Consider the following 20,833-nt stretch of genomic DNA (forward strand, 5'->3'; position numbering starts at 1 on the left):
AAATGAACTCGATCCACCAATTCGATAAAGTCGCCATGAAAAATATCAAGTAAATTCTAAAACTCTAATTTAAATTAACTCAAGTCAACTTGAATGAAACTCAAACTTAATTCAAATTTGAATTTTTTTTCAAATCAACTTCAGATCCAATCCGATTTGATCTGAATCGTAAAACTCGAAACTCTAATTCAAAATTTTTTAATTCGATTCAGATTGACAAATCCAATTCATTTTTTTTTGACACCTTTAAAAATACTCATAGATAAGGACAAAAGAGGGAGACCAGAAGATAGTAAATGGGCGAGATAAAAAAAAACTTATGTTAAAGTTATTTTCTTTTAAAACTAAATTCCCTTATTTATTTATTTACCGATATGTATTTTTTATTTCTCCTGATATTACATCACATTAAATACTACAAAATTAAAAAAATATATTTAAAAAATATTTTATATGAAACAAGCAAAATCTTAATTTTCTCAAGTAATGAACCTAATTTTTATATCCAAATGAATTTTAGAAGGAAGAAAAAGGAGATAACTTTTTTAGATGGGAAAGGAAAATAACTAAATAAGTAAATTCTCTCTTCCTCTTCCTTTGGTTTTTGATTGCCTTCTCTTCTACCCTTCTTTTTCTTGCCTTCTATTATCTCTAGAGGTGCAAACAAATCAAGTTTGTTGGTGAGCTTTTTGTTAAAAATATTTAATTTGTATTTGAAATTATCAAATTTAAGTCATAATATTTTATTTAATTATTCATGAATCATTTGAGAGATGAGCTCTATTTATTTTTTTCATAATTATAATATAAATATGCTCAATTTTAAATTCGAATAATTCAAATTTAAATCATTTTCAACTACAATTTAATTTTATTTGAATCAACATTTTGAATAATTCGAGTCAAAGTGGAGCTCGAATTTCATTTTGAATTGAGCTTGAATCACGATCATTTATATTTTTGAATTGGAATATCATATATATATTTTTAATTCAAATTTAAATATCAATATTTTTATGTTATTTTGTTTGATTCACTCTTAGTTATCTCTTATTGTAATTTGAAAATTTCATTTATTTACAAATGACTATCCAAAGAAAGTAAATACATACTTCAGCAAAAGATGAAATCCGCTACTCTAGCGGCCCCACGATCATTTGTGAGGAGGTAAATTAAATCGAGAAACTACAGTTGACTACTATGGAGGAGGGCATTGTCTCGACTTCATTAAGATTCGACTCTTGCTCACTTTAGCAAGTTTACCCCGTAATAACTAATTCAACCATATACCGAGCAAAGTAAACACATACGAAACATATAAAATGTAGTTAATCATATTGTGAAACTAGATATTGTCGCAATGATTGAAGAATACAACCAACTCTCATTAACAATTTCATTTAGGACAAAACACCATGGAGTTTGCGACAAGCCATATGTTAAATACAAATATTAGGAAAGTTAGCTAGTCAAGATATGGCAATGATGCCATCTCTAGACATGATATGGCAAAGAAATCACTACTCGACAACCAAACGACACATTTGCTGAATTTGGCATTCAATTGCTCGCTCTACAAAGTCTCAACTAGGATAAATTAAGTAGAAGTATGTATGCCATGTAGTTGTGAGAAGCATAGATAGTAAGCGAGTAATCAGTATAGTTCATCGTCTCAACCGACTTTACTTAATGGGATAAAAACTTGATTGTTGTTGTTGTTGCTTAACTTACTTAGCTTGTTAAAAAGAGGGAAGAAGTTGATGTTAAATCAACTAATTAACATGCCTTCTGATTTGGAAAGTAGAGTTGCATCTTCAAGCCTTGACTGGAACATGCCCAAACTCGACATTGAACGAATGGTCGGAGGGGAAAATTGTTGAAAATTTGAATATAAACAAGTAGAGGTGGATGAAGGAGACATAAGGCATGAATTAGATCACGACGGCCGAAGTCCTCCGCTATTTATTGCACCTCAAGCGAGCTCTCTCGCCATCGACGTTGTCTGATCCCACTTGTCCAGACTCCGTCGATCGTTGATGGCGTTCGTAATTCTAAACAGCTTTATCCTACATTATAATAGATTATTTTCGCATTTTGAATCCGTGTCTATAAAATCATATGACAACAACTTTACCGTTATACAAAAACTCCGCTTCAATCTTAAAATAATAACTAAGCAAAATCATTTTTGAAAACTATTTTTAGATAATATGATTTACTTTATAGGCCTCAAATCTTCCTTGAAAGCAACAAGTTAGAAATCTAAGAGCAATTGAAAATTTTAAAACTTTATGGAGATTTTGAAAAAGGAGGTACTTACGATTTGGCAATGCAAAGGTTCCTTTGCTATTTGCCATTGAAACAAAGTGAAACTTTATCTACATTTGCAAATTCTCAAATTTAAGGGTGTAATAAAATTTTTTGAGATTTTCTCTAGCTAGGAGGATCTTGATTTACCTAACACTAGTTATTTATTTTGTGTTCCCTAGTAACATAAACCCTAGATTATATTAATTGTTAATAATAGTCTCCATAGAATTATTATTTGAAAACTAGTTTTTGACCCCTTAACCAAAATATTCCCATTTTTAACTCCTCTTCTCTTCGCCTATCTTCCCGCATTGTCTTCCTTTTCTTTTCCTCTCCATCCGCTCAACTAAACCGGTCCCGGTTACGGGGAATATAGCGACAAGATAAGAAGAAAGGGCCAAAGAGATACACCCATATCCACTAGATAAGAATTATGGAGGATATGAAAACTATGAGGTCCTTTTCAATTCCTTTGGGTGTTTATCCTAACAATTTGGCACACTTGATGCACATGTAGTTGTATGAACTTGATGCGAAACCTCTAACAAGGGTAGAAAAAGATGCGATGAGTAGAGTTGTATGAGCAAGAATTTATTTATGTTCGATCAAGTTACAATAGGTAATAAAATCAATAATATTCACTTCAACAAGTCTGTGCCGCACTAACTAACTCAATTATACCTCAGGAGCAACTTAATAATATTCACAAGGCTTGAAAACTATATTCATCAACAAACTTTTATTAAAATTTAAACAAACAAACAACTTTATAATATATTACAAGTTCACCAACCACAAGTTAAAAAAATGTAAACAAGCTCAAATAACATCTTAAATGGCTGGAACAACTATTTTAATAATTTAGTTTATTTTAGGCTCATCTTAATTTGACTAAATTATCTTATTAAACAAGAGTGAACACATCAGGTAGATCATTTATTGCACTAGCCATAAGAAATATAATCAGTGAAAAGTTCCAACAACCATTGACAGGTATTGTCCGAAAGCATTAATTACTGCATTAAACTTATACTGACATATTAAGATTCTGGAATTACTGACTGACAAGCATTAAAGAAGCATCATTTTGCTTTTATTCTGTCTTTCCAATGAATTTGTTACTACTTTCTGATTCAAGAAGACCAACTGATAAGTTCATATCCTATCTGAAACTAAAACAATCGCAAGTTTTTTCAGTCCAATATAATTTCCTTCAAGTTCATATCCACCTAATGAGTAGACATTCAAGACAACTGCCATCCCTTGTTTAGTCCAACTTGGATCAAATTCAATAAGCATATGAAATGTAGTTCCAAGATATCCCTGACCACACCTCACTAATTAATTTCTCCATCCTATCTCAAGCCACCACCTGAGTAATCATTCAGGACAAATTACAAGCCCAGTTTAGTGCCACTTGGTTCAATTTCAACAAGTATATAATATATGTAGTTCCAAGATGTCCCTGATCTTACCTCACTAATTAATTTCTGTATCCTATCTCAAGTCACCACCTAAGGAATAATCTCATTCAGGACAAATGACAAGCCTAGTTTAGTCCACTTGGTTCAATTTCAACAAGCATATAATATATGTAGTTCCAAGACATCCCTGATCTTACCTCACTAATTAATTTCTGTATCCTATCTCAAGTCACCACCTAAGGAGTAATCTCATTCAGGACAAATGACAAGCCTAGTTTAGTCCACTTGGTTCAATTTCAACAAGCATATAATATATGAAGAACCCTGATCTTACCTCACTAATTAATTTCTGTATCCTATCTCAAGTCACCACCTAAGGAGTAATCTCATTCAGGACAAATGACAAGCCTAGTTTAGTCCACTTGGTTCAATTTCAACAAGCATATAATATATGAAGATCCCTAATCTTACCTCACTAATTAATTTCTCTATCCTATCTCAAACCACCACCTAAGGAGTAATCTCATTCAGGACAAATTACAAGCCTAGTTTAGTCCACTTGGTTCAATTTCATAATCATAGAATATAGAGTTCAGAAAGATCACTGGTAAGCCCTTGCACACTAAACTCACCTCTCCTAACTATTATATACACAAATCAATCCTACTCCATCAACAATGCAGTTGCATTGATTTCCACTGAAGTGGACTAATTCAGATGGGACAACATCAAATGAAGACCAAGCAACCACTCTTACCAAACATTGATATCATCACTGCATGCATAGGAAGAAACTACCAAGCACAATAAGCTGAGGCAAGAACTCAAAGTTAGGAATTTGTAGGTGATTATCTACTGGGGATACGAGTAATAGACAACCATAAAGTACATGATTCGAGAATTGAAAGGCCTAAGCAGAAATCAATCACCTACAACAAGGATTAGTGAGACAAATTTACAAGATAATGATAGAGAAATACCAGTGATTCTCCTAATTATTCCTCTTTTTCTCCGGCTAGTTTTTGGTTTCCGGACCCCCAAAATCCCCATAGACGCCAGTTATAGATCCCAATCGCGTCCGCCCAGCTCCGCCGCCGCCCGCCGGTGGTGCTGGTCGCCTCTGCCTCGGCGTCCACCGCTCCCGCCGGAGCCTCCTCTTCCACGAAGTTCTCCGCTTCTTCCTTCATCTCCGAATCGGAATCTTTACTCGTCTCCTTCTTTTCCGCCTTCTCCCGACCCTTCTCTGCCGACTTATGCTTCTTCCGCCGACCCCTCGATTTGGCGCCGCCCTTCTTCTTCGAGCTGGTGTCTCCCTTACTCTCCGAGCTCGAGAGGTGCTCCTCGAAGGCCTCGATGACTTGGTGGATCAACTCGTGCTGGGGAGACCGATCCCAGCGCGACCAGTAGGTGGTGTAGCAGTCGAAGCATCCGCAGCCGTAAGTCGGGCGGTGCTGGCCTTTCCCCGGCTCCCGGTGATTCCATTTCCCATCCGGCGAACCCTCGATCGACTGAGTGAGGAGGTAGGCGAGCACCTCCTTGTCTTCGTCGCTCAGCGCCGCCGTGAGGGCGAGGATCGCCACGGGGAGGAGGGCGAACACGGATAGCAACTCGACTCCCTGATCTTCGCCCGCATCCGTCGACGGCGCCGGCGCCGGCGACGGATGGATCTTGCCCTTCCCCTTCCCCTTCATCTCTGCTCGCTTAAAAAAGCGATACTTTCGATTTTAGCTTAGCGAATAAGGAAGAAGAGCTGAGTCGGATCGGAAGCTCATTTATAGAGGAGATTGGACCGAGCGTTGACTGCCTATTGCCGGTGACCTCCGTATATGTTTATTTTTTTTAAAATAAACCCTGTACTTTTAATATCCTCACAATGCCGCATAAAATAAATTTCCCAAATAAGTTTAGATATTCAAAATCAATTTAGTTCCCTTAAATTATTTACAATTTGCCATACTAATGTTCAAAATTTAATGAGCCTAAATTGATTAAAATCAAGAAATCATTCAAGAATAACATTTATTAGACAACATAAATTATATCGAACTCTTACTATCCGACTAATCCCGTAGATGATCGATCCGATCCCACGTAAACTATCACAACTCACAAATCCTAGATCATCCACGCAACCAAAGTTAGAAACTGGTGCTTCATCCCATGGACAAACCAAGACTCACCTATCATTCAACCAAGCTAGGACCAAAATACTCAAAAATATGCTTCAATTGTCACCCATTGCCATTTTAGGTGCTTCCAAGCAATAACTCAACTTGGGGCATGACCCCTTTAGATTCCTAGCTTCATGGCAACACCATAAAAATTTCTACAGCTTGCATATAAAGATTACAAAATAATATGCAAATCTACTTCCTATTTTTATTTATTTTTATTGTTTGAGAGTTTGCCCAGTTTGGGCATTTTCCATTATAAGGGCCCTAAGTTGCTCAGTTCACATATGCATGTAAAGTGTAATTTTGAAGTGAGCTTTCCTAAAAAAAACTTTAATAAGTCAATTTCTATGCCTACATCATAATATTGAGTTATGATTCTGGCTAGCATTACAAATTCATAACTACACATGATTCTAGATACTCAAGACATCAATAAAGGTAGCAAATATATCAGAACAGGAACCCTATTCACAATCATGATAAGTTATTCTAACATTTTACTTTTATCAATTAAGGCATCAATGATGAGGCTCAACTCAAACAGCAGAAGAAAAGGTGAGATGGAACTGAACTCAACAATTTCAAATGCATAAAAGAAACAGAAGGAAAAAAAATCAATCTTTGAGAACTCTACAGTTTGGCGATTCTACATTACTTAGAATTCATCAGCAAGTATAAATAGTCAAATGAAAAGAATAGCAAAGGGCAGATTTCTCTCAAGCAAGTCAATAACATAAGAATAATGCATATGCCTACATGGTGATGCCTTCAAGAAGAGTTTAGGAAACAAGAGCAGTGGAGGATAAAGAACGTAATATCTCCAATAAGAAACTACATGCATACAGATCCCCACTAAACAACAACAATACAAGTTATTTAGGCTTGCAAAAGACTAGCAGGGCATTTCAAGGACAAGAAATTGGGTTCCTCTAGTCTCTATATTTGAGATCAACTGGTTGATATACTTTTACAGATTAAAATTAAGATACATAGAAGAGCACAGTTCGCGTTGTAAAAATGTATTTTTGAGTATCAAGATACAATTAGCATGATGTTTTCATATTCTATTATGGATATTAATTATTCATAATAACCAAGGAGGGATTCTTGGTTCCATATATCAGGCATTTGCCATAATGCCAATCGTGTCAGACAATATATGACCTTTCAATACAGAGCCAACAGTTGATGGTTTATTCTTTTACCCAAAGGTACATCGACACCCAGCCGGTGTCCCTGATTTCATTTTTTATGCCATTCCTTGCCCCATTCTGATCTAACAAGGAACTCAAGCTGTTATGACAGCATTTGCTACAGTTGGTTTGATATAGCCACCTAAAACAATGGAAGCATGACTAAGTTTTTATTGCACCAAGGTTAATCATCTAAACTCCTGACTGCAGAACAAAGAATAAGCTTCTGGTTTTACATTAGATCACTTTTCTGAAGCAATTTCATCATTATGTATCTCATTGTTGCAAAAGAAGTTCTTGTTGTTAGTCCTCTTAAGAAGAAATTTCATCTATGTTGCAAAATAATAAAGATAAGTGAATTCTATCAGATACATTTTATAATTTAGGGAAACCTATGCTGCTGACTGAGTTCTTAAGCCAATATTTCAGAGTCTCTCTATATTGGGGAAAAAAAGAATGAAAGAGAACAAGTCACTTGTTGCAACCTAAGTAGAGTTACAATGCATCTAAGTTCTGTTCATAAGTAAGCTACACTATTATCTTTGTGGAAATTCAAATAACAAAAGAAAAACAAATAACAATTTGTAAAGGCATAAGAAATGAAAAGTGTTCAAGTCAAAAATAACATGTGAGGAGTATAAAACAGAAAATTTCATTAAATCTAAAATTCAAGGTATACAGCTAGATACTACTTTTGGTAAGATTGAGCCAATGATTAAAGAACTGAAGCAATACAACTATAGGGATCTCTGAAGTTATGAACATTTGGAAAACACCTATAGGGAAAAACCATAACCTTTTAACATGTACTATCAAATTCAACTGGTTAAGATTCTAAAGGCTAGGCACTTATCTAACAATGATCAACAAATGTCATCAGTAGACAAGAGTTCCCACAAGCTCAATTTCCCAAAGCAAACAGAACATAACAAGTAAAGTGATAGAATAAGAAAATTCAGAACAAACAACGTATCAAATTTCAGTAGAAAATCAAATAGCATTGTTTGATCAAGACCACGCTGACGGATACAACTATCATAACTAAAAATATGTTCCTTAGAGGCATATTTCAAAAGATGAATATTTATTATGTCCGAATAGAATGAGAAAAACCAACGATGAACTTGCTTCTCAAATGGGGTATTATCATCACAGCTAAATCCCTCAGTTAAGGATTCCAGAACCGACCTTGCTCTGCTTTGCAATCTTAGACCACTCCGTGTGGAATGATCCTGGGCGGTCAACCCGTTCATAGGTGTGCGCCCCAAAATAGTCCCTTTGCGCCTGCACCAGGTTTGCAGGCAACCTTGCCCGTCGATATGTATCAAAGTAAGCAAGGCTGGCACACATACCTGGGGTGCTGATACCTGCCTCAATTGCAAGTCCGACGACCCTCCTCCATGCTGCCTGTCGCTGTACCATCTCCCTTGCAAACTCTGGATCAACAATCAAATTTGCAAGTCCCCGATTGCGCTCATAAGCCTGCTTAATCCTATCCAAGAATCTGGCTCTTATAATGCACCCTCCCTTCCAAATCCTAGCTAGTTCCCCAAGATTGAGGTTCCAGCCCTTCTCCGCACTCTTAGATCTGAGCAAGTTCATACCTTGAGCATAGCTACAGATCTTAGAAGCGTAGAGGGCTTGTCGTACATCATCAATCAAGCGCTTTTTATCCACGGATCGCACTGTGGAATAATCATCACTGTTTATTCCAGCTTGCTCTAGAGTCTTGGCAGCAGCTTCTCTCTCCTCCTTAAGCCCGCTAAGGTACCTGGAGTCAAGTGAAGCAGCTATGGTCGGGGCGGCAACTGAGAGCTCGGCTGCCTGCTGGACCGTCCATTTACCAGTCCCCTTCATCCCAGTTTTGTCCAGGATCTTGTCGACGAGTTCTCCATCCCCATGCTCATCATGGACGCCAAAGATATCAGCAGTGATCTCGATAAGGAAGCTTTCAAGCTCGCCACGGTTCCATTCGGCAAAGGTCTCAGCAAGCTCGGCATTAGACAGCCCGCCAACAATCCTGAGTACGTCGTAGGCCTCAGCAATCAGCTGCATATCACCGTACTCAATGCCGTTGTGAACCATCTTGACGAAGTTCCCAGCGCCGCCCTCCCCGACGAAGGTGACACAGGGTCCGTCATCGACCTGGGCGGCTACACGGGTGAGGATATCCTCGACGTTGCTGTAGGCCTGGTGAGCACCACCGGGCATGAGAGAGGGGCCATTGCGGGCGCCGTCCTCGCCACCGGAGACGCCCATCCCAAGGTAGAGCAAGCCGCGGGCAGAGGCCTCGCGGATGCGGCGCTCCGTGTTCTCGTACCACTCGTTACCTCCGTCGATGATGGCGTCGCCGGGCTCCAGGTAGCGGGAAAGCGCATCGATGGTCTGGTCGACGGGGGCGCCGGCCTTGACGAGGATGACGATGGAGCGGGGCCGGCTAATGGACAGCACGAAGTCCTGGGGCGACCGGTGTCCGAAGAGAGGGAGGCCCCCCTCGGAGGCAGCGCGGGCGACGGTCTCGTCGACCTTGGCAGCGGTGCGGTTGTAGACGGAGATGGGGAATCCCTTCTCGGCGACGTTGAGGGCCAGGTTCTGGCCCATCACCGCCAGCCCCGCGAGGCCGATCCGCGAGAGCGCCGCCGACTCCACCGCCATCTGCTCCTCCTCGCCGCGAGTGGCTCCGATTTAGGGCTAGGGTTGGAAGGAGGAGGGCGGAGCTGCGCGAGAAGAAGAAGAAGAAGAGTCGGTGGATCGGGGCAAGGGGAAGAAGGCTTTAAATAGCTAAGCGAAGGGGAAGACGTGCCCGATGCCGATTCGTCCAAACAGCGAACAGCGGACGGCTGTTTTCTAAATTGTCTCTTCGGATGGGGAAAAAGGCAAATATTTAATAGATTAAAATAAAGCGCAAAAATTATTGAGGATTTCTTCTCTAAATTATTAAAATAATTATAGAATAGTTTGAATTAATATTAAAATAATTTTTACATTGGAGAAATTGTAATTAAAATTAGTATAATAATATTATATCAATTTAATAAAAAGAAATAATTTTAATTAGAAGAATAATTAGAATAAAATATCTTTTTAATAATTTTTAAATGGTCTTTTAATAATAAAGAAAATAGAGAGCAAAAATTTATTTTAAATCATTATTTAATCGGTGTGGTGATTTCAAAGAGGAGCTGCAGGGGTAGTGCTTTCTGAATTGCCTTTTTAGACGGGCTAAAACGCAAACATGTAATAGAAAGATAAAGTACTAATTTAAGTTAGATTCGATGAACAGTTGAATTTTTGACCAAAATCAATTTTGGAAAACACCGTGTCGATCCCGATACTTTGGCAGGTCAAATCGTTTACTGCCTTTGACTTAATAAATAGCTTCTTTCGAGTTGCTGTTGGTAAACAAACAAGGTGTCTAATTGATTAATTAAAAGGCACATGAAAAACATGATACTTTTGTGGATGCAATGATTTGGCCTGAGTTAGTTTCGACGAAGCAGACTTATAGAAGAGAGGGTTCGAATCTCGACAAAGTCGAGTAATACCCTCCTCCGTTGTGATCAACTGTAATTTATATTTAGCCTACTTGAAAATTTAAATGGAAATAAATAAGATTTGGTCTAATCGGAAGACATCCCCTCACTATAAGAGAGAGTCTCCCGCATGTGTGTGCATAAGGGTGCAAATTCAAAGTTTGAATTGCATTAATCTTAGTTGACTCATATGCAAATACGATTTATATTCGTCGAATATAGATCGATAATGACAAAATTTATCGAAGTACATAAACTAATATTTTGCCATTTGAATTTGTTATGTGGACTACTTAAGTATGTAACGAATGCATTAATCGATGATTAATAATGAATCGGTAATTGATCGAATGAAATGGTTGACCATTAGTAGTTGATGGCTAATATTTTGATGTCAACGAGTAAAAGCAATAAATGATCATTAATCGGTCATTGATTGTTGCTTCGAATCTGAGCTCTTATATAAGGAGGTTGTGACCATAAAAGAAGACAACATACAACGAAAAGTAGAAAGAAAATTCTATCCACTTTGTTCCTCCATTTTTGTCTCTTTGTCGTGCATCTTTCGCTCAATAGACTATCCATAATAGTATTCGAGTGCAATCTCAGTTCACCTTGACCGATCTATACTTGGTGGTGATTACGATTTATCATTGTATCCTGGGAAACAGACATCTGTTTTGACCTCTAAGTACCGCCTGAGGGGACGAATCTATTTAAGGAATCTACGTTGAATGCAAGCCTCGATTTTTCTATTTTCGAGCACTCAGAAAGCCACTCAGACTCGGGATTACTTCCTAAGTACTCAACAACTCGACTGACTAGACACTCAGCCTCAACACTTTGCCCCGCCACTCGGTGGCTCGGCATTCGGTGACTCAACCTCGACACTCGACAGACTCAACACTCAATGACTTGGTACTCGGCCGCGGCACTTGGGCTCGACACTTGGTGACTCAACACTCGATGACTTAGCCTTGGCACTCGGTGAATCAACCTCGACATTTGGTGACTCAGCCTCGACACTTGGTGAATCGGCCTTAGCATTTGGTGACTCGGCCTCGGCACTTGGTGACTCGACACTCGACCTCGGCACTTGGTGATTCGACACTCGACCTCGGCACTTAGTGACTCGGCCTCAACACTCGGTTGACTTGGTACTCCATGACGTGACACTCGGTTGACTCGACACTCGGCCTCGGCACTCGGTTGACTCAATACTCGACATTTGATGACTTCAGCCAGAGACAGCAGGTAGGCTGGCGACGGGTCCCTCCTCTCTGCATACGGCACAAGAACAGGGGCGGCGCATCGATCGGGAGAAGAAAAGACGAGGCGACGATGCTAGGGCTTCTCTCAACTTCCTTCCTCTCCCATGCGGCCAACACCGTTTAAAATCGTGCTCCTCGCAATTTTATTGCGCGAGGGAAACTGGAAATATCGTCGCCGACAAACGCGAGTCATGAGAAGGAGTTATGTGCGGGGCCGAGCGAACAAGTCATGCCGGCGTGAACCGAATGAAGAAACAGGAGAAAAAATTCAGACCAGCTTAAACTGGAATTTTAGGGTTTACTGTAGCGAATTGGATTTAATTTGGTTCAAAACTAAATCACTTGGTTCAATAACCAAACGATCTCCGATTTGATCCAAATCAGTTTTGTTCGTTTCATTTTTACAAGATGAAACCCCTCATTACTTTTGATTTTGCTAAAATATCTTCCATCATGAACCAAACCAAGTTGGTTCAATTTGGTTCAAAACTGAAATGTTTGGTTCGATAACCAAACCACCTCCAATTTGAACCAAACTAGTTTTGTTTATTTCATTTTCATAAGAAGAAGCCCATCATTGCTTCCAATCTGCCAAAATCTCTTCCATCAAAACTGAACCAATTTGATTTATTTCATCTTTATAAGACGAAGTTCATTATTTTGCCTTTGTCCAATCTAACCAAATTTTATTTCTCTCGATTTGACAATCTAATTCTCAAACTCATTTTAAGTCCTTCAGAGAACTTGTAGTGTGTGTGACCTAATATGTTTTCAGTTATGTTGGTCGTCCGTAATTAACTATTAATTATAGAATGATCATGAGTGACACCTAGTAGTACAACATGATTCCCAATTGATTGAAAAATCAATGATTGATTCTAGAACAATTTTTAAACCATTCAACAACTATCATGAAACGTGTCTCATCCCTTTCACCATTTTATATCCGCTTAGTTAAGAACTTGGTCTATATGTGTTAGTTCCCACTAGGCTGACTACGTCAGATCTAACCCAAGCTTGCTTTCTTGTCCTATGGATTCAAGTTACTTGTACATGTGTCCAAGAGTGACATGTGATTTTTGGCCAAAGACTTTCAGTAACAATCCTAACAAGCAATCGTAGGGTATACATCTCTCTTTTCAAGAAGTGGTGAATACTCTCTGGGTTATTCAAACACCTTTGGGCACTTTGAATTATACCCAATCATCCTGGGTCCATATCTCCTCAGAGATGTTTGCTTAAAATGTCAAAGTATAAGCTTCCATGACCAAGGTAACTTGAATATTGCAAATCAAAGGAAACTCGCATTTAAGTTACATTGAGACCTTTATTGACATATGTATCGAACCATATGAAGTCTCATGGCATGTCACTCCAATGAACTAATTACCTTTAACTAGCATCCACGTTTAACTCTCAACATCTAATGTCTCCCGCCAGTGAGATCGATTGCCTGGTAAACCAAGGAGTTTAAAACGTGCTAGTCTCAACAGAATCGATGATGTTTGTGCTTATTAATTCCTCGACTAAGGATAATTTCAATACATTCATAATTGCACATATAGAGATGCTCACTAGTTGTGATCCGATCACAAATTCTCTCACGCTATAAATCATATTACGGACATTCAATAAATAAGTTTAAGATATAATTAAAGACCTAGAGAATGTGCACTCAAATAATGAATTTCTATTTATACAATAAATAATATAACCATAAAACGATTGTCTTACAACACCTCTCAAATATAGCAGTTATCATATATAACATTAGTTATGTGATTACCAAGTAATCATATAACTAAGATTATGTATAATAAAATATAAACTAGTACTGTTGTTTGGTTCAACTTATTTATTTAGAGGTTTTAATGTATAACCTAATTTAACATTTATTGTATTACCCTTGGTTTAACCTTAGATTTCTTTATAACTAAATCAATTTGATATTTGATTATTTTTTTCAGAATAAATTAAATTAATAATACTAGATTGAAAATCTCTTCTCCAATTTGTTAAATTCATCATTGTTATGTGATTTTACGGGTAATTGATTTGTAAGCGTTCCGTCATTGTTGTTGTTGACGTCGTCGTCGATAGTGGTGATTTTCAATTTAGGCTAGATTTTTCAAGGGGGCGTGGAAGCTAAGGAGACGGAGGAGGAGGAGAAGATGTTGAACCGATTTATTAAGTTTAGAGGTCGAAAATCCCCTAAACTTGAAGCAAAGGAGCCCCCGCACTGAACCGATTTATTAAGTTTAGAGGTCGAAAATCCCCTAAACTTGAAGCAAAGGAGCCCCCTGCGGTGACTGTCAATCACGTATCTCGGACCACTATCACTACACCACTTCCTTCATCGCCATCCCCTACTATAGCCCCTGCTAGCCTGAATATCAAGGTTCTCCCGTCATTCGACAAGATCACAATCAGAGAGCACCAAGCCTTCTTCCTCTGCAAGCTCTAGCTTTGCACTATAGTCTTCGACTTCTTCAACACCCTCTCCCTCCGCTGGGCCCACAAGAGGGAGACGAAGTGGTGGGCGTTCTAGGACCTCATCGACTTTGTCTAGTTGGATTCCGAGCGCCTCTTTGAGCAGGTCCAGGAGGAGCTTGTCAACTTTGTCTAGTTCAGTTCCGAGTGCCTCTTTGAGCAGGTCCTGGAGGTGCTCGTCGACTTTGTCTAGTCTGGTTTTGAGCGCCTCTCTGAGCAAGTCCAGGTGGAGCTCGTCTGCATTGTCACCACCAACATCTTTCGATGCCTCCCCCCGGCCATCCACTACTGGCGGTGATGCCCACAGAGTCCCAAGGCCTGCCAATGGCGAACTCATGAAGGCCATATACGGAGAACTAGCGGACAGGAAAAAAAAATGGAAGGATAATTTTGAGAAATTATTTTTATTAATCCTAGAATTATGGAAAATCTTATACTTCCAAAGTAATCACATCCTGAATTATATCTCCCATTTTATTGACGTGGCCGATATGCTCCATTATTTATGAATCATTCATTATTTGAACCAAAGAGGATTAAACAACATAACCTAAGTGGATAATCAAAGTTATCAACAATAACCCCAACCAAATATGTCCTTATCAACATGCTAAATAAATAAACTTTCAAAATGAATAAATAAGTTTGTATTATCAACCTTAAAAAATAATTAAATAAATTTAAAATATAAAAAAAATTAAATAATCAAATAAACTTGAATTAAGAGCTCTATAACATCTAAATGAACCAAACTTAAGTTCATAAAAAATAAATTAAGTCAAGCTTAAATAATTACTTCAGTAATTTAGTTCATTTTAGATTTAACTTAACTTGATTACTCTATCAAATAAATTTGAATACTAAAAACTTGACTTGATTTGACACATTTACAATCCTTTATCTAAAATCAAAACTAATGCAAATGACACCATTGAAACGTTAGAGGATCGGATTTGAATATTTCTAATGGTAGAGGGCTAGCTCGCATAAATGATGACAATAACCTTTCTTTTTTTCTGCTGTCTCCACGTCAAAGGGCTGAGTTGGCGGCCGCCGGCCGCCGGCCGCGGCCCCCCTAGACCACCCCGGTAACACTACCGGGCGAAGTGGTCACCGGTACTGGCGTCAGCATTACCGTCAAGGCCCATGACGACGCCGTCCCCAATCCCCACCATCTGATCGTCATGTCCCCCTCCGGCTCCCCTTTGATCCCTTCGAATCGTTCTTCCTGCCGCTGATTTTTTAGTTTAAAAGTTGGATTGCTCGAAATCTAAGTGATTCGTTGATGCATTCAGGGGTTCAGAAGGAGCGGATGGTGCCGGAGGATATATGCGTCATGTCTGGAAGTGGCGCTGTGCTGTCTGCCTCATCGTCCAAACCCTACCCACATAAGCCCCCCCCAAGTGCACTGACTGCGCTCCCCTCTTTGTGAAGGTAATTGCTCTCCGTTTTCTTTGTTCTTCTCAATTTTGAACACATGGATTTCAGTATAATATGCGAGAAAACCTAGTTAGTGTAGCTTTATCAACATTAGAAGAAACCTGAAAGCTTGCCACATTTTTTTCCACAAACTTGATGATGATGTAGACATATGCATCATAGCTTGTTAATTACTAGAGCAATGGGGTTTATACATCAATATTTTGCTTATTTATTATAAGTTTTTTAGTTTTCCATTTATAACATTCAATACATTGGTTACAAAAAATCTATGGAAGAAAGGCAAAAGAGTCGAACAACAGTCTTGTGTTATTTGAACATATATGTTTGGAAATTGAGACCATGCTCTCTAGATAAGAATATACGGCACAATTTGTCTGTCTTAGTTCATCTTGCATGAACTATTTCATGTTTTTAATTTATTTGTGTTTTTCTTTTAAAAAAAATGAATTTGGCTCTTTTATCATAAGCCCTTCATTTAGAATGCAAATTTGGAGTGTTCTTGATGCCACAAGGCAATGCAATTCTGAAATATTTGTTATTCAAAAAAATTAGGTGGTCCATTTTTAAATATATTGGCCCTTTTCAATATTTTTCTATTTTCCTTGTTACTTTCTAAAAACTTCCTTGATAGGCAATGTTAGACATTGATAAATAGACACATTAATTGAGGAAAAGAGAGACCAAAGAAGATTTAGTTAGTAACGATAAAACAAGATAAAATTCATTTAAATATAGATGATGATATAGTTGGGAATCGAGCCCAATGACATAGGAGGATCCATATTTCTTACCCTACATAATGGGATAAAGACTTAGTTGTTGTTGTTGTATTTTCGAGATCAATCCACCAAATCTCAATTAAATTGGCATTTGCATATATTGATAATGCACCTAACTTGAGATGTTTCTATTAGTTACTCTGAAATTTCACTGTCAGTTGGAGTCGATAAACCATCGCAAATCTTGTTTGTAACCGATGTCTATCAAGAAGCCGTTGCAAAGGCAGCTGGTTAGTCATACCTTCCTGGAATCCCTTGCTTAGTTTAACATCTAATCTATTGTTATCTTATTGCATAGCATACTAGAATATGAAAAAACATAGTTTAAAATGGTCCTCATGTTATTTGATCAAGCTCCATATTGCTCAGGCTTTAAGAATTGAGCTTAGGTTTACACATCACTTACAAGAACTTAAAGAGTTGAATTCAAGCTCGATTTAAGAAACTAATTCTGTTGAAATTTCTTTCGATGACAATGATTGCCTTGGGTAAATGGCAAAATGAACAAGAACAAGTGATTTGCTTTTGTATTCTTAGTTATTATTCATTGTTATTCTCATATGTTATTGGCATAGCAACAAATTCAAACTGTCAGACCACCTAGGAACTAGGAACGAAGTAGATGAAGTAAAAAAGGAATTAAATAACCTCGCACAAAGAAAAAACTCACATAGAAAAGTAAAATTAGAATTTGTATTAATTCAAAGATGATTAAACTACAAGACTCTGTACTCCTTTTATTGACTCAAATCAATAATAAATATGAAAATAATATTTTAACTAAAAAATATGATAATTTAGTAGAGATTATAATTAATTTCCTATGTATTGCCTAAATAGAAAAATATTAATTATCAAATAACAAACAAATCAAAACTCTAACTTATTGTAGATCTCTCAATTTTGAATATATATTTTTATTTATTTTCATTTATTGTAGATGCATTAATTTTGAATATTTTTTGTTCTTGATAATTTTTAATTTCTTCTTTTTTATCACGGATGTACCAACTTAAAATTTATCTTCAATTTTAACTTGTTCAAAATTATTTCCTTTTTGCATTATTTGATTCCTCGTCTGCATTAGTTATTTCTTTTGTGTTTAGGTCTTGATCTGCTTACACCCCTCCGGGAGAACCATGGTTTCAAAGTTATTAGATCCTATGCAGAAATATAAATGGAGACTAACTCTCCCACCTTCAATTTGGTAAATTATAACTACTTTAGAGCTCCTAATTGTTGATATTGCTAAATTATCCTTGTGGTTTGAACTAACAAGAAAAGTGTCAAATGTATCTAATGATTGTAGTAGATAAATAATTTTGTTTGCATATGATGAAGCATGTTCATGTCACAGTGCTCTTTTCATCCATTGTGCAATAGGTGAATTGTGGTGTGAGGTATGGAGGTTGATATTCCTCTTATTTTGTCCGAAAAGTTTGTTTTCGCAACAACCACTAAAGAGTTTCGATTGTGGCTTTACGATACAGATGATAGTTTCAAGCCTTCTGTTAAGGAGCTGACACAACAATCTGGCACAATTGTGGTGGGAGGTATGGAGGTTGATATTCCTCTTATTTTGTTCGAAAAGTTTGTTTTCGCGACAACCACTAATGAGTTTCAATTGTGACTTTACGATACAGATGATAGTTTCAGGCCTTCTGATAAGGAGCTGCAACAACAATCTAGCACAATTGGGGTGGGGTTGTTCAGGGGTGAAGAAAAAAAGCTACTGTGCAGGGTCAGATCTGTGTCTAGATCTCCCGTTGCGCCGAACAATCGATCTCGAGTGACTAGGTTTGGAACAATTTGTTGAGTACCTATCTTCTGGCACATAAGTATACAATGCAAGACCTTCACATTTTAGCAAAAGGCAGAATCCGCCACCTCAGCGGCTCCACACGATCGGCCCCACGACCATCTATGAAGAGATAAATTAGAAAGTTGCAGTTGATCATTACGTAAATCTCCACATTAAACACATCCATTGGTGTCTGGCCCCATGTCTTGTAGTTTATGAATGATATTTTGCTCCCCTCCACTTTCCTCTAAAGTAAACACTAGATTCGTTTTATGAGTGGGTACATCATTTGTTGGTCCTATTTCAATCCCCACGTGAAAAGCCCAATTGAGATGGTCCCGCCATACACAAAGTTAAAATTATTATTTTGTATTAAAATAGCAAATTTAATTTATTTAAAATTATATATATATATATATATATATTATTTTTAATGTACATAATAATTCAAAAAGATCAGATATTGATGACATAGAGACTATATAATGGGCTACTTAATTAATTAATTAATTACATCATTATTGTATTTTCTCTTCTCCACGCGCACTCTGAGTCCGCCGGCCATGTGCGCCGTCAGCAGCGGCACGAGCTCTGGCGCCCGCCCGTCGTCCGACTCCTCAGAAACCCACTCAGACTCGGGATTACTTCCTAAGTACTCAACAACTCGACTGACTAGACATTCAACCTCAACACTTGGCCCCGCCACTCGGTGGCTAGGCATTCGGTGACTCAACCTCGACACTCGACAGACTCGACACTCAGTAACTTGGTACTCGGCCGCGGCACTCGGGCTCGACACTTGGTGACTCAACACTTGGTGACTTAGCCTCGGCACTCAGTGAATCAACCTCGGCATTCGGTGACTCAGCCTCGATACTCGGTGAATCAACCTTAGCATTCGGTGACTCAGTCTCGGCACTCAGTTGACTTGATACTCGGTGACTTGACACTCGACATTCAATGACTCAGCCTTAGCACTTAATGACTCGACACTCGACATCGACTGTCTCGACACACAAACTTAACAACTCGGCCAAGTCAGCTCACCCATATAAGATAGCTCACTCTTCCAAGCAACACAACCATCCCAAGCAGCTCATCTTCTCCTACTTAGCTGCTTAAGATTATCTACTTAAGTCATCTCAATAGATAGATAAATCTGAAATTAATTTTTATATAATTTCAATTCAAAAAAATCTCCATCATCTTGGGTGAAGATTGTCCAACAAGCACAATATGAGCATCTGAGCCCTTGAGAAACAACATGTACTAACTTTGCCCCGTGTGATCCGTCGTGTTACAAACTTGCTCACCATGTGTTTATTCGAGCCTCTTTTTGTTGCACACTAAATCATTGCCCCAAAACTTTTTGTAGAGTCGTTGAGTGACAATTACTGATCTCTCCTCGAAACATTCTCCTCAATCTAGTTTTTAACTAAGGTATTTAATAATCAAATATTCGTGAATACTCTCCAAAAGTTTTGACACATCTAAATAGGATTATAAATGAATCAAATATTCATGAATAAGTTTGATATTTCGCTTGATAAAAGTTTTTTTATGTTCGTTCAATGTATACAAGATCAATTAAATGAACAAATTTGAACATATATATATTCAGCTCATTAATATTCATGAATAATATTCTTGAATAACGTTCGTGAATAATATTTATGAATAATGTTCATCAATAAAACTCTTAGGGTGTATTTGATTCAAGTTATCATATATAACCTTAGTTATGTGATTATCAGATAATCATATAACTAAGGTTATGGAGAATAAAATATAACTTAGTATTATTTGGTTCAACTTATTTATTTAGAGATTTTAATATATAATCTAGTTTAATATTTATTGTATTACCCTTGGTTTAACCTTAAACACTTTTACAACTCATTCAATTTGATATTTAATTAATTTTTTAGAATAAATTAAATTATTAATATTATTATTAATAATAATAGATTGAAAATCTCTTCTCGAATTTGTTAAATTCATCGTTGTTATGTGATTCTACGGGTAATTGATTTGTGAGCCTTTTGTCATCGTTGTTGTCGACGTCGTCATCGACAGTGGTGATTTCCAATTTGGGCTAGATTTTTCAAGGGGGCAAGGAAGCTAAGGTAGCGGAGGAGGAGGAGAAGATGTTGAACCGGTTTATGAAGTTTAGAGGTTGGAGACCCCTCGGCCCTAAACCTGAAGCGGAGGAGCCCCCTGTGGTGACTGTTAATCACGCCTCTTGGGCCACTGTAGCTACACCACCTCCTCCGTTGCCATCCCCTGCTGCAACGTAACCCCTGCCAACTTGAATATCAAGGTTCTCCTGTCACTCAACAAGGTCACCATCAAAGAGCACCAAGTCATTCCTTTGCAAGCTCTAGCTTTGCGCCATAGTCTTCAACTTCTCTGACA

General features: G+C 37.9%; 2 protein-coding genes across 2 annotated transcripts; both read right to left on the reverse strand.

The window, feature by feature from the left end:
• Window positions 1–4,487: 4,487 nt before the first annotated feature.
• On the reverse strand, window positions 4,488–5,479 carry LOC141817987 (uncharacterized). Its single transcript, XM_074705588.1, has one exon. It carries the CDS (start codon window positions 5,423–5,425, stop codon window positions 4,730–4,732), a length of 696 nt encoding a protein of 231 aa, XP_074561689.1. The 5' UTR covers window positions 5,426–5,479; the 3' UTR covers window positions 4,488–4,729.
• A 2,576-nt stretch (window positions 5,480–8,055) lies between these two features.
• Window positions 8,056–9,834, reverse strand: LOC141817986 (6-phosphogluconate dehydrogenase, decarboxylating 3, chloroplastic-like). Its single transcript, XM_074705587.1, has one exon. It carries the CDS (start codon window positions 9,754–9,756, stop codon window positions 8,266–8,268), a length of 1,491 nt encoding a protein of 496 aa, XP_074561688.1. The 5' UTR covers window positions 9,757–9,834; the 3' UTR covers window positions 8,056–8,265.
• Window positions 9,835–20,833: the final 10,999 nt, after the last annotated feature.

This window comes from Curcuma longa, unplaced genomic scaffold, assembly GCF_044706935.1.
Source record: "Curcuma longa cultivar G26 ecotype Majalengka, Jawa Barat unplaced genomic scaffold, ITB_CL_G26_1.1 contig_22813, whole genome shotgun sequence".
Taxonomy (NCBI): Eukaryota; Viridiplantae; Streptophyta; class Magnoliopsida; order Zingiberales; family Zingiberaceae; genus Curcuma; species Curcuma longa.